Source organism: Trachypithecus francoisi, unplaced genomic scaffold (assembly GCF_009764315.1).
Source record: "Trachypithecus francoisi isolate TF-2019V2 unplaced genomic scaffold, Tfra_2.0 Lachesis_group4, whole genome shotgun sequence".
NCBI lineage: Eukaryota > Metazoa > Chordata > Mammalia > Primates > Cercopithecidae > Trachypithecus > Trachypithecus francoisi.
In genome coordinates this window covers 11,161,949-11,177,364 of record NW_022681469.1, presented here as the reverse complement: position 1 = coordinate 11,177,364, position 15,416 = coordinate 11,161,949, and the positions used below count along the sequence as shown (strand labels likewise).

Genomic DNA, 15,416 nt, shown 5'->3' with positions numbered 1-15,416 from the left:
AGTGATATTCAGTGACAGAAAGATAAAATGCTCGCCTTTAACTACCAAATTGAATGTTTATATTAGAACTTCAGAATTACCAGTTTTTCCCAAACTCGCATCACCATCTGCAGTATGGACTCCATAGGATTTTATCTTGACTCATTCTTTGTTTGGCATATATATTAACATAAAACAATGTAGAATTGGATGGTTAGGAAACAAAAGAGAACGTTGCTATCCTGTTTAATAAACTGAAATCATAGGTAATTTGAGATGATAGAGTTTTTGTATCTATGAGAATGCCAATACGTGATTTTTTAATTTTATTTTTATAGTTCTTAATTTAAATAGTAAAAGACAGGAATTTTTGACTCAAGACCATGGTTGTAAAACTGAGAAAAAAAAAGTATTACAATGAGTGTATTATTCAGAAAAAAAAATTGGGAGTTAAATGGAGATGTTACTACAGTAACACCATTATCACCTCTTTGTATCTTACCAAGAAAACAAGGTCCTGGATTGGTATCCCAATGGCACCAGTCATCTGGGCCTCCTTGTTTCTTGATAGATGTTCCCAAGTGTCCGATGAACTCCACCTACCACTGTCCTTTTCCCAGGGCAGTATATGGCAGACTGGTCTGATGATAAGGATCGCAGGGACACTGAGTCTCAAACTCTTCCTCTGAGATTCTTATTCTACAGGACAGGGGATCTATATTGTTTACAAGATCTTAGGGGAATCATAGGGAAGTTGAAAACCCTTCCCTATACTTACCTCCCACCACTGGTGGTGGAAAAAAAAAAAAAATCAGAAGTTATTACTCCACGGCTTCACCTCCCCCACTTCATCCTCCTGTAAGGATCCTGGGACTTCAGCAACCGTGACCCAGATCTTGGAAGTGATGCTGTAGGGATTTTCCACATGTAAAAGAAGAGAAAATTGTCTGTATTTAAGCCAGAGAACTTTAGGGCTAGTAGTCTGTTTCCATTTCCAGTCCCTGGGGCAGGGGTTCCTGTCAGCTTTGGCTTTAAACCCCTGTATTCCTGGAAGCGTACACATCCATACTGGGGGAAAAAAAGAAAATTCTGGCCTGCTTGATCTTCCAAATTACAGCTATCAGATGATTTGGAGGACTCTATAGAGACTACAGCACCTCCAAATTCTTTTTCTGCTCCATCCCATCCTGGAGGTTATTATAAAAACTATTTACCTTTCTTGTTATCTAGGACATTAGCACTGGAAGAGAAGTTTCTTACAGGTGCAAGAATGTTTCGAATGGTCTAGAATTGCACCAATTAAGGATGTCTATACTTAGTAAGTGTATCATCACCATTCATAACTTGATACGGATTTTGTAATCAGATCAGAGTGGTCAGCTGAAATTGACTTACAAAGTGGAGAAAAAAGATTTGGCAGTGGTAAGAAAGGAAGACAGAAAGAAGTAGGAGATTTTTCTGAGCATGAGTCGCTTAGAAAAAATCCTGCACTGCAGGGTCCTTCACAACCAACTGCTACCAGAGAGCAGAGTCTGGGAAGGACTGCCAATGAGCCGCCAGCAGGGGGCACTGAGAACAATTAGTGAAAAGCGTGTTTCTGCTGCAAAGTAGACCTGTTCTATTTCCTCAGCTAAAGAGCCCCCAGGGACTCTTTAACAGACTTTGTAGATAAGGTTGTAATCGTACATATGATAAAACTAGTTTTCATCAAGCTAAAAAGATGCTTTTACGTTTTCATTTTGGAGATTATATACCCTTGCGGCATTGTTTTTAATATCCTATAGAAACAGCCGGAATGAAACAAATTAAATGTCCCAGTGACTGTGCTGGGTCTTATCTCAGCGGGTGCCAGGATCATATTTATTTAAGCAGCCTGTTAAGTTACTTGGTATAGGCCAGAAGTTCCAAAGAACACATTTTGAAAATCACAGGTATGTACCTCATTTTCACCAAGCGGTCCCGAAGCATTTGCCCTTGTGCTTCTGAAACAACTTCTTGTTATTGGTGAAAATAAGTAACAGAAATTTATTGGTTTCTTTCTTTCTTTTTCTTCTTCTTTTTTTTTTTTTTTTTTTTTTTTTTCATACAGAGTCTTGCCCTGTCACCCAGGCTGGAGTGTAGTGGCACAATCTCAGCTCACTGCAAACTCCACCTCCTGGGTTCAAGTGATTCCCCTGCCTCATCAGCCTCCTGAGTATAGGTGGGATTACAGGTGCACACCACCACACCTGGCTAATTTTTGTATTTTTAGTAGAGACAGGGTTTCACCATGTTGGCTGGGCTGATTTCAAACCCCTGACCTCAGGTGATCCGCCCACCTTGGCCTCCTAAAGTGCTGGGACTACAGGCATGAGCCACCGCACCCAGCTTATTGGTTTTTTTAAGTAAGTCTTGGAAAACTCCTTTCCTTTGCAGCCTGTTTTCTTTCTCCCTTTCCCAGTTTAATCGTCCAAACTTTAATAAACCCTTCACCATAATAAAACTTGATCTGAAGTGAGTACAAACAGTATAGTGATTATATTTAATTCAAATCATATTTGGCTGTTTTAATACAATATGCCTTACTTTGATAACTTAGCTCTAGTTAACTTAGAATGCTATTCATCATTACCTAATCTTGTTGCAGGGACTACACCTACTTAATATAGTTAACTACAATCTTCCTATTCTGAGGTTAGAGAATTTCTTGAACTCTTGGAAATAGATAATTAAATTATTTCTTTCCTCACCACTTTTTGCCCTTGTCTTTTAAAAAGGCTTTCCATTTTTATTGCCTTTAACTGCTGTTCCCCAAAGCCAATTAACAGGTAAATAATGATTTGTAAAGCTAAAAGTAGCATTTCATTAGCATAGCACTGGAATAAGGGAATTCTTTGCTCAAAGTAAATTGAACCATTCTCCTCTTGCTGAATATAAAATACACAACAAATTAATAATTTATTTTAGTTACAGTGATTTAACCAAATTAGCCAATGCTAATAACAAAGTCCACAATTTGCTTTCTCTCTGGAATATGTTTTTCTTATTGGCATTCTTTTGCAGTAGATGTGAAAAGAGCTAAGTTAAGCATTTTGTGCTGTATTTAACTTATTTTCTAAGGAAAAAGAACAGAACAACATCAATTTTGCACCAACCTCATTGGGAGCATGTGTTATATGAAAACTAAAGTATTGTGACTTGAGAAAGAGTGAGGGATGGGAGAAGAAGCTGGGAAACCAGACTGCTCTTGCCAGGACACTAGCATGCCACCTCCTTGGACCTGCACTCCTTGCACATGGAGGAAATATTTCAGATTGCCCCGTTGTGTCCCATCCTGGTGTCTAATAAGAGTCCCTCTCTACAGTGAGCTGAGGTCTGCCATGTGAGATTAGTGCACAGCCTGGATCCCATGCACAGCTCAGGGCCTCTACTGGAACACCCATGGTAACCGCCCAAGGAGTTGACCTTGCCCACTGCCTAGACAGAGCCAATTCATTGAGACAGGGGAGTTGCAATAGAGAAAGAGTAATTCCCACAGAGCCAGAGGTGCAGGAGACTGGAGTTTTATTATTACTCAAATCAGTCTCCCCAAGTATTTGGGGATCAGAGTCTTAAAGGACAACTTGGTGGGTCAGTGGGGAAGCCAGTGAGCCAGGAGTGCTGATTGGTCAGGAATGAAATCACAAGGAGTCAAAGCTGTTTTATTGCGCTGAGTCAGTTCCTGGATAGGAGCCACAAGATCAAATGAGCCAGTTTATTGATCTGGGTGGTGCCAGCTGACCGATCACATGCAGACTCTGCAGAATATCTTCAAGCACTGATTTTAGGAGCAGTTTAGGGAGGGGCAGACTCTTGTAACCTCCAGCTGCGTGACTCCTAAACTAGAATTTCTAATCTTGTGGCTAATGTTAGTCCTACAAAGGCAATCTAGTCCCCAGGCAAGAAGGAGGTCTGCTTTGGGAAAGAGCTATTAACGTCTTTGTTTTAAACTACAAACTATAAACTAAGTTTCTCCCAAAGTTAGTTCAGCCTACACCCAGGAATGAATAGGGACAGCGTGGGGGTTAGAAGAAAGATGGAGTCGATTAAGTTAGATCTCTTTCACTGTCTCAGTCATAATTTTGCACAGGCAGCTTCACCACTGCCCAAAGAATTTAACAATGAAACTTCCTTTCCCGGGCTTCTGAGCACTCTCTGAAGGTGCTGTGGGAATCAGCTGCCTCTCTTCTCCTTTTTCCCTACAGTATGTTCCTCGTAGTCTCATTCTGAAGGTGAAGCTGATTGCTACCTTCTCCTTTTACTCCCAATGTCCTGATTTTTACAAAGAATACTGAGCCACACACAGCTTCTCTGATTCATGCAAATTATTACTGTCTACAACGAAAATATACCACAGTGTTAGGTTGCTTGTACTGATCACTCGAAGGAACAATCATAAATTGGGCAGAGATTCTGAGATATACAGTCTTTCATTGGTTATTTGAAGTACGGGCAGAACAAAGGAGTTACCTGCCAGACAGACCTTTAACTCCACTTTTACAGGTGCCTGATTTGTTTCCTCTCCTCCACCAAGCGTGTTAGTATCCTCTAGTTTCCAAAGACGGTGATATTAACCAAAAGTTCCTTTGAGAGAGAGAATTTAGCATGAGGTCAGCTTTTTAAATGCAATGCAATAAATGAATATGATAACCAGTTTGGGTAATGTTTCCACATTTTCAGGGTCAGGTTGTGGCCTGCCTGGCCACAAAAGCATTTCATGAGGTCAACATGGCACCATCTTACCTTTGTCCTCTTTCTATAACATGGCCAGAGATGGAATCAGCCAAGACCTAGTGTACCTTATGGGCCAAATGACCTTAACATTTCTTTTGATGGTTGAGATGCTGTAGTTTCCATAAATGGGATTTTTCAACCCTTATTTTTGTAACTCTGGACTGCATAAGGAGAAAAGTTTATTACTGGCCATGGGAAGCATCAGAGGAGCTGGATGTTTTACTGTTTACCCTGATGGAAAAAGAAAGGAGAAGCAAAGGACTTAAACATAGAAAGCAAACACAGCCCTCGCATGCTGGGACCAGGCACAGGTGGACAGAAGATACAGCTTCAGGGTGGACCTTTATGTCAGAAAGCAGCATGTTTCTCCCTTAGGAACAGGGTACTGAGCAGTCCCTCTTGACTGTTTACCAGATTAAGTCAAATATACTTTTTTAAAATGTAGCTGCCAAAAATGGTCATGCCAAGGGAAAATAATAACTTCCCAATTAAGGCAACGCACAGAAAAATCAAGAAATTTGTTTGGAGGGGGAGAATACCTGAATAACTAACTCCTTTTCAAATTCAGAGACCTTGTTCGTTCATTGCATTCATCCTGTACTCCAGTCCCTATACATTCTCAGCAACTTTAAATTGCCCACCTGTTAACAAAATTGTTCTTGAGGAAAACTATTGTAATATCTGAGATAGTACCACAGTATTTTTTTTTTTTTTTTTTTTTTTTTGCATAATTCCAGTGTGGTCCTTACTTTTTGTATTGTTTGTTTAGATATTGTGACTGTTCACATGGTAACTTTATGAAGTTTTTTCCTCACCTTTATTTCTGAGCACTCATACAGAGACAAGTGTACACTTAACATCCCAAGAGGGTGGATGAGTTATTACCATGGAATTTTAACCCATACATGCAGATATAGATATGGATATAGATAGATATACAGATATATAGATTTTTTTTTTTTTTTTTTGAGACAGAGTCTCACTCTGTCGCCCAGGCTGGAGTGCAGTGGCGTGATCTCGGCTCACTGCAACATCTGCCACCCAGGTTCAAGCGATTCTCCTGCCTCACCCTCCCAAGTAGCTGGGATTATAGGTATCTGCCACTGAGCCTGGCTAATTTTTGTACTTTTAGTAGAGATGGGGTTTCACCATCTTGGCCAGGCTGGTCTTGAACTCCTGACCTCATGATCCACCTGTCTCGGCCTCCCAAAGCGTTGAGATTACAGGCATAAGCCACCGTACCCAGCCCCAGAGATTTTCATTGACTAGCCATTTTTGTCTTATTGACTGACACTACCTCTGTTAGATTCCACTCACTCCCCAGCTTCCAGCAAGGATCCTCTGTTCTCTTAGCATAATGTTCTCAAGGTTCATTCATGTTGTCACATATTGCAAAAAGGAAGGAAAAAAGATTGTCCTTCTTTTTTCAGTCTGAATAATATTCCATTGTATGTATACACAAATACTATATGACTCTGCTTATATGAGGTATCTAAAGTAGTCAAATCCGGCTGAATGTGGTCACTCAGGCCTGTCATCCTAGCACTTTGAGAGGCAAAGGCAGGTAAATCACTTAAGGCCAAAAGTTCGAGACCAGCCTAGGCAACATGGCAAAACCCTTCCTCTGCAAAAAATACAAAAATTAGCCAAGTTTGGTGGCATGTGCCTGTAGTTCCAGCTACTCAGGAGGCTGAGGTGGGAGGATGGCTTGAGCCCAGGAGGTCAAGGCTACAGTGAGTTATGATCGCTCCACTGCACTCCAGCCTAGGTGACAGAGTGAGACCTGTCTTAAAAAAAAGAATAAAATATAAAGTAGTCAAATCATAGAAACAAAGAGGAACTGATGGTCACCAGGAGCTGGGAAGAGGGGGAAGTAGCAGTTGCTAATCAATGGGCATAAAAGCTTCAGTTAAACCAAAAGAGTAAGTTCTAGAAATACAATACCATATCGTTAATGCTACATTGGACACTTAAAAAGTTGTCAAGAGAATGGATTTAACATTAAGTGCACTCTCATATGGTAAAGTCAAATTAAGAACAAGAAAGAGTCATCCAGTCAGACATGGTGGCTCCCGCCTGTAATCTTAGCACTTGGAGAGGCCAAGGCGGGTGGATCACCTGAGGTCAGGAGTTCGAGACCAGCCTGGCCAACATGGTAAAACCCTATCTCCACTAAAAATACAAAAATTAGCTGGGCATGGTGGTGTATGCCTCTAATCCCAGCTACTTAGGAGACTGAGGCAGGAGAATCACTTGAACCCAGGAGGTGGGGGTTGCAGTAAGCCGAGATCACACCACTGCACTCCAGCCTGCATGACAGACCCAGACTCCATCTCAAAAAAAAAAAAAAAAAGAAAAAGAAAGAGTCATCCGTTGTCAGAGTCTTCCTGCTCTCTGCTTCCATTCTTTCCTCTGCCTACCAGGTCTAGGCTTTTCTTCCTGCCATTCACCAGAAACTCCTCTCATCAAAATCTCTAGTGACCTTCCAGCTGTCAAATTAAAAGAACACTCTTAGCTCCTCACCTTAATAGACTTCACTATGACATCTGATGATGCTGGCCCCTCTGCTCTTTGGGAAATCCTCCTGTGTTGTTCTCCCACCACCCTGGCTGCCTTCATTCTTGCACTCCGCTATGGTCATGTCCATCTCTGATATGGTTTGGCTGTGTCCCCACGCAAATCTCATACTGAATTGTAATCTGAATTGTAACCCCATGTGTCAAGGGAGGGACTTGGTGGGAGGTGACTGGATCATGGGGACGAGTCCTCCATGCTGTTCTCATGATAGTGAGTGAGTTCTCATGCGATCTGGTTGTTTGATAAGTGCCTGGCACTTCCCCCTTCTTGCTTTCTCTCTCTCTTCTGCCCCCATGAGAAGATGTGCCTTGGTTCCCCTTCTCCTTCTGCCATGATCGTAAGTTTTCTGAGGCCTCTTCAGTCATGCAAAATTGTGAGTCAGTTAAACCTCTTTTCTTGATAAATTGGTAAAGAGCCAATCTTGGATCATTCTTTATAGCAGTGTGAAATCATTCTTGGTTTTTGGTGGGTTTTTTGTTTGTTTGTTTGTTTGTTTTGTCTTGTTTTGAGACAGTCTCACCCTGTCACCCAAGCTAGGTTGCAGTGGTGCGATCTTGGCTCACTGCAACCTGCACCTCCCAGGTTCAAGCAATTCTCCTGCCTCAGCCTCCCAAGTAACTGGGACTACAGGCACCTGCCACTGTGCCCAGCTATGAAATCATTCTGTTTTTGAAACGATGTTGTAATCTAAAAGTTTCCAGCAGCATTTCTCCCACTTCCAATATGTTCTGGTTTGCCCTGATAGTTCTTAAAACGTATTTTCAGTTCAGAAAATGCTCCTTAGAACCAGACTTCTATCATCAATTTGCACATTTTGTACAGCAAACCCATTATCTTTTCTTCAACATTCCCTAGACTTGTGATGATGATCTTCCTTCCCTGGGCTCTACTTTCATGAAACACAGTACCATCCCCATTTACACAAACCAGAAGCCTGGATTAATCCACAGCACTGCCTGCCCATCTTCTCTTCCACCTGAATCCCCACAGTCCCAGCCAGTTATAATTCCTGAACCTTTTTTGTGTGTGTTTTCTCTTCTTCTCCATGTCTACTACTATTTTATTATTTATTTTCTCTATTAACATAGGCGTATCATATCTCGCCTCCCTGACTCCATTTTGCAGAATTCTATCTTTCATCTTCCTGTTGATCTTTTGAAACACAAATTTAATCATGCTAATTCCCTGCTTAAAATCCTTTACTAGTTTCCCATTATTTTCAGGATAGAGTTCAAACTTCTTAAATTGGGGGAAGATAAACGTTGAAAAGAAAGGATAAACCAATGAGAAATAACTTCTTACTTGTACAAAGATATTTTGCAATGTGGCCCTCATCTGCTGTCTGTCTATCTCCTGCTATCTACTACTGCTACTCTCAGCACATCTCTTCAACCCGATTCTACTACATATGAATAGGGTCCTATATATATTTTCCAAATACAAGTTTACCTTTCTGTCTTTTTACATTGTGCTCCATTTGCCTAGGAGGCCTTACCTCTCTTACATCTTTATTGATCTGTGTAATGCCTACTTGACCTTCAAGATGCAGCTCAACTATTTTGCCTCCTCTGGGAAACCTTCCTTTATGACCTCGTTTGCCTCCCCCACTCTCCTCTGTGTTCATAATCCTGATAAAACTGTTCTCCAATCTGTATCTTTTTCTTCCATTCTGTTGAGTTGCTTATAATGTTTGGCACTTGTGGGAACCCAATGGATGTTTGATGATTAGTGAATGAATGAGTGACTATTAGGCCAAATGATAAAGGAGAGTTGGGGGCTAATCTGCTGTGTGGTTAAAAGAACTACTTAACTCTTCTAGACCTAAATTTCTTTACCCATAAAATTAGGAGGTCCTACTCAAAAACAGTGAAAGTTTGTACTTGGCTCCAATATTCTACGATCTCCATGACCATTAGTTCACAAAAAAGCATGACCAGTCATAAAGTGAATTGTGTAGTGTAGAATCAATTCATGGCCCATACACCTTCATCGTAGACTGACCCCAACTTGACTTCCAATTTACTAAATAGACTCCTAAATTACAGAAGTTTGAATGTAAAATTGTCTTCCAAGGAGAGAGGTACATATTCCCACCAGAAATCTTGAGCTTAACATTCCCACTGAATTTTTTTTATCAAATATTTCTATTATTGACATAAATTTACTTTTTTATGCTTATATTTGCATTTATATACATGTAAAATTGTGATATATACTTCTGAAAACTTGTGTAAGCCTAAAAGAGCCCTTTGAAGTATAGAATTAAAAGCTTTTTTTAAAAGAAAAATTATTTCTGTAGGTTTTTGGGTAACAGCTAGTATTTGATTACGTGAGTAAGTTCTTTAGTGGTGATTTCTAAGATTTTGGTGCACCCATCACCCAAGCAGTATACACTGAATCCAATTTGTAGTCTTTTATCCCTCACCCCCTTCCCACCCTTTCACCCTGAGTCCCAAAAGTCCTTGTATCATTCTTCTGCGTTTGCATCCTCATAGTTTAGCTCCCACTTATGAGTGAGAATACACAATGTTTGTTTTCCATTCCTGAGTTACTTCACTTAGAATAATAGTTTTCAGTCCCATCCAGGTTGCTGCAAATGCCATTAATTCATTTCTTTTTATGGCTGAGTAGTATTCCATCATATATGTTTGTGTGTGTGTGTGTATGTATGAAACAGTTTCTTTATCCATTCATTGACTGATGGGCATTTAGGTTAGTTCCACAATTTTGCAATTGTGAATTGTGCTGCTGTAAACATATGTGTGCAAGTATCTTTTGAGTATGATGACTTCTTTTCCTCTGGGTAGATATCCAGTAGTGGGATTGCTGGATCAAATGGTAGTTCTACTTTTAGCTCTTTAAGAAATCTCCACACTGTTTCCATAGTGGTTGTACTAGTTTACATTCCCACCAGCAGGGTGGAAGTGTTCCCGTTTCACCATATCCACACCAACATATATTATTTTTTGATTTTTTGCTTATGGCCTTTCCTGCGGGAATAAAGTAGTATTGCATTGTGGTTTTGATCTGCATTTCCCTGATCATTAGGGATGTTGAGCATTTTTTCACATGTTTATTGGCCTTTTGTAGATCCGATTTTGAGGATTTTCTATTCATAGCCTTAGCCCACTTTTTGATGGGATTGTTTTTTTCTTGAATTCGTTTGAGTTTGTTGTAGATTCTGGATATTAGTCCTTTGTCAGATGGATGCATTGTGAAGATTTTCTCCCACTCTGTGGGTTGTCTGTTCGAAGTAAATTGACTTTTAAGACAGTTGAGTGATGCTCAGACTATCAGAGTATTCCTGGGGAAGTGGGTGTAAGTGTGGCAGTATAATGACTGAACCCAGGTCTGTTTCTAAATGCGCCTTTCCCTTTTCTTGTAGATGGAAGCCCTTACACTTGGTGGGTTGGCAAAGCCAACGAGAAGCACTACTACTGGGGAGGTTCTGGGCCTGGAATCCAGAAATGTGCCTGTGGCATTGAACGCAACTGCACAGATCCCAAGTACTACTGTAACTGCGACGCGGACTACAAGCAGTGGTAAGTGCCTGCGGCCAGCACAGCCAGGCTCACCCTCCCAGTGTGCCTTTGTGTCCAACTAATGTGAGAGAAGAAAGTTTGAAAAGTGCTATAATAATACGATAATAGGTTAGAAAGGTCTGGAACTAACCCAATTGACAAATGTCAGGAACATACTGAAAAATATAAAAGCAGAAAGAGGTCAGTGTGACAAGGGTATGCATTTAGAAACAGACTGACACATAATTGATGTGTTCATATTTTATTCAGAGAGGAAAATAATGAGCCATGTTGTATACAGTGATTTGCATTATAAAATGTGCTGTGTAACAATAGAGGGGTGGCCGTGGGCGGGTAGCCAGTGTGCATGCCTGTGAGAGCGCACACGGTCAACAGCCTCCTGCAGGGAGCACAGCCACCTCCTGCAATGTTTGCGTTGGGGATCTGGATCAGAAAAACAGGAGAGAGAGAGAGAAGGGAAAAAAGAAAGAAACAGAAAAAATAATTCTGTGCTCTTGTCTTCTGTAAGTGCTTGCCTGTCTACTTTTCTTTCATACCTGGAATTGTTTATAACTCGGATACAAATCAGTTCAAGAAAGATCTATTTTGGGTTTCTTCCATCCCTTTGCTGGCTTTTGTTCTGCCCCGCAGTGAATGGCTGGGTCTCTGTCAGTAACAGATAAAGGATAAGATCAGCTGCCGTTCTTCGTGAAACAGAGAGGCCCAGAAGTTTAGGTGGAAGATTATAAACCTAAGTGGGATTCTTTGCAGAAACACGTATCCAGTGCCGGCTTTCTTCGTTTTTAGAAGTGTTGAGAGGCTCCATTTCTGCTTCTGGGCAGCTGTGCACATAACCAATTGTGGTCATGAATTTCCCCATATGCCCAGCCATGGTTTTCTTCAGTTCACTTATGTAGTATGCTATTTACAAGGACAGTTTACAAGACAAATTCATTCCACCAGTTAACCAAAAACGAATCCTGAGAACGTAATGTTGTATGAATTTCAGGTAGGATGTCTGCTTACTTTCTGAAAGTTATATTTCTTCTAGTAAATAAACTACAAAGGCTATTTAAATGGCTTAGAATGTGTGCATATGTATGTAAAATACTTGTAAATATCTAGCATTAATCTTTAATTATGGATTATTGTAAAGAAGAGGTCATGATAATTTTTAATTTTATTTCTTTGAAAGCTGTATCTACACGCAGACACACACACACTGTATACACAGATTGGAAGTTGGGAATGGAGTTAAAAGGGCATGGGCTTTGAAGTTAACCTTTCATTCATTCATTCAGTGAGTCATCCAATCAGTCATTCATTCAACAAATATTGATCAAACACTTATGAGTCAGCAACTCTTCCAGGCACTGGGGATAAAACAGCAAATGCAAAGAACAAGAATCTCTGTCCTGACTCACATTCTTGTTCTTTTTGCCTTTTATTACTAGTTGTGTGTTCTTAAGTCAGGCAGACCCTCTCCCATCCATTTATCTATCCAACATTAATTCCCTGCCTCTTCAGGAAGCTGACATTGGGTGGAGCCTCCCCAACTAGGAGAAGTGGGAACAGAATCCCAGCTAGTTCATTGTCCAGGCAGCCCAGAGTGCCCTGCCACCATCACCTTGTTCTACCACAGAGGAGAGCAGAGGGATTCAGGAAGAGGAAGATCTAGTACCTGCACCTAAGTGAACTTCATTTTTGTCAGACATCATGCTAAGTTCTAGGGATACAGTGATGAACAGAACATGCTCTTTGTCCTCAGGAGCTCCAAAACTAGTTGAAGGAAACACACACATGCACACACAAATAGAAAACATAATACAGTCAGTGCTCTGAGGAAGGTATATGCAAGATACAACAAAACTAACAACAAAAACTAATGGAAGTGGCTGGGCATGGTGGCTCATGCCTGTAATCCCAGCACCTTGGGAGGCCGAGGCGGATCACCTGAGGTCAGGAGTTCGAGACCAGCCTGCCCAACATGGCAAAACCCCGTCTCTACTAAACATACAAAAAATTAGCCGGGCGTGGTGGCAGGTGCCTGTAATCCCAGATACTCGGGAGGCTGAGGCAGGAGAATCACTTGAACCCAGGAGGCGGAGCTTGCAGTGAGCCAAGATCTGAGATCATGCCCCTGCACTCCAGCCTGGGTGACAAGACTGAAACTCCATCTCAAAAAAGAAAAAAGAAAAAACTAATGGAAGAAATTTGCAGTCTAACCGAAGGAGTGAAGGAAGGAATCCATAAAGTCCTGGAGGAAGAGGCATAAACTTGAAAGACAAGGAAGAGCCAGGGCCCTGGGACACTCGTCCTTGCATGGTGGTCTTGGAGAAGGATGACTGAGCTGGGCCAGGCTGGGGAGCTATCTGTGCAGTTGACAGTTTTGAAAACATTAAGTTTAAGGCACCAGCATGACATCTGTGTCTAAACCCTGAGGGTTATTATTAGTAGAATTACAGGTTGAAAACATAGATTTTTTTTCTTTTTTTTTTTTTGAGATCGAGTCTCACTGTGTCACCCAGACTGGAGTGCAGTGGCACAATCTCAGCTCACTGCAACCTCTGCCTCCCCATTTCAAGCAATTTCCCTGCCTCTACTGGCACCTGGCACCATGCCCAGCTAATTTTTGTATTTTTAGTAGAGGCAGGGTTTCACCATGTTGACCAGACTGGTCTTGAACTCCTGACCTCAAGTGATCCACCCTCAGCCTCCCAAAGTGCTAGGATTGCAGCTGTGAGCTGCCATGCCTGGCTAAAATAGATTTTTTTTTTTTTTTTTTTTTTTTTTTTGAGACGAACTCTTGCTCTGTTGCCGGGGCTGGAGTGCAGTGGCGCAATCTCAGTGATTCTCCTGCTTCAGCCTCAAAGTAGCTGGGACTACAGGTACCCACCACCGTGCCCAACTAATTTTTGTATTTTTAGTAGAGTTGGGGTTTCACCATGTTGTCCAGGCTGGTCTTGAACTCCTGATGTCAAGTGATCCACCTGCCTCAGCCTCCCAAAGTACTGGGATTATAGGCATGAGCCACCGCCCCCAGCCCCAAGATAGATTTTTAAAGATATATATTAGCCTCTGAAGCTGTTTCAAAGAACATGTCTGAATTCATTTCACAGATTAGGAGACATTCCATTCCATCCTTACTCACTGACCTCCTCCTCTGGCAAGCTTCGACTGAGTTCTAACATTTCACAGTTACTCGGGGACTTGGTCACTGCTGATGTCTTGCTATCTTCTGGCTTCGTAGCAGCTAAGACATCCCACTCCTTTGCTTCTGTAAAGTTTGTCTAATATTTCATAATAAAGGCACTATAGTTTGAGCAAACTGAAAAGTATAATGAATATTTTTTATAATAAATAGCTCTTAAAATGGTCTTCCCTTTTTAGCACAAGAAAAAATGGTCTTGGAGAATCTTCTTGGTCTTTGAATTCACCAGCACCTCGCAAAGGCCCTCCCTCCTATGTGGATGCTTTAGATATTTGGGAATGAATGGGGTTGCTTCTAGCTCTCAGAAGCAGTGAAGAGAGAGTTGAGCTTGAAGCAAGAAGACCTTACATCCAGGCCCAGATCTGTCACTTTTCAGGGAGACTTTTAACCTCTCTGAAACTTAATTTATTATCTGTATAATAAAAATAAATCTTGGCAAATTTTTGTGAGCATTAAGAATATAGGATATAAAAGCCTTCTATAAATTTTACTATATGGGATAGTTATTTGCAATTCTATTGCATTCTTTTTTTAATTTATTTAATTAATTAATTAATTTATTTTGACACAGAGTCGCTCTGTCAACCAGGCTGGGATATGCAGTGTGATCTGGTCTCACTGCAACCTCCGCCCCCTAGTCTCATACCTCAGCCTCCCGGGTAGCTGGGATTACAGGCACACACTACCATGCCTAGCTAATTTTTTTTTTTTTTTCGTATTTTTAGTAGAGATGGGGGTTTCACCATGTTCGCCAGGCTGGCCTTGAACTCCTGACCTCAAGTGATGTACCCACCTCGGCCTCCCAAAGTGTTGAGATTACAGGCATGAGCCACCACAACTGGCCCTTATTGCAATTCTTAATGATTCCAATTGACTCTTAAATGAAAATAAATGAAAACAGAGTGTGGAAAGCAGGCCCCTTCATGCTCTTGACCTGCTGTGTCGTAGGTCTCAAGTCTAATTCCACAACGCCACATGCAGATGTTATGAAACAGGCTTTACTAGAGAAAGTTATAAATCAGGGATCATCAGAAGAAGAGCAGGTACAGGTCTCCAATCCCATCATCCCTCAGGGCGACGTGCTAGAGCCAGGCTATTCCCCTGAATGCCCCAAGGACATTCGTTACCAGGAAGCCCCTGCTTCTCTCACTTCTCACAAAGCAAAATAATAGCAACTTTGTCAGTGGGGGAAAATCAGATGCATGGGGCACCAGGCAGTCTGAGCGTAGGTGCCTGCTGTTTACAAGTGTTGTCTGGGAGTCAGAGCCCCTCCAGGAACAGGGAGGAAGCCAGAGGCCCCACTTGAAGCTGACTTTGGGTGTAGCCTCTCTAACTAGGAGAAGTGAGGAACACTGTCCAGGCAACCTGGAGTGAAT

At 41.4% G+C, this 15,416-nt stretch overlaps 1 protein-coding gene across 1 annotated transcript in view; it reads left to right on the top strand.

The window, feature by feature from the left end:
• CNTNAP2 (contactin associated protein 2) overlaps positions 1-15,416 on the top strand; it is a 2,313,133-nt gene that overhangs the window by 1,765,920 nt on the left and 531,797 nt on the right. The window contains exon 14 of the mRNA XM_033192342.1: positions 10,694-10,850. Coding sequence (XP_033048233.1) covers positions 10,694-10,850 — 157 coding nt within the window. The remainder of the gene's footprint in view (positions 1-10,693; positions 10,851-15,416) is intronic.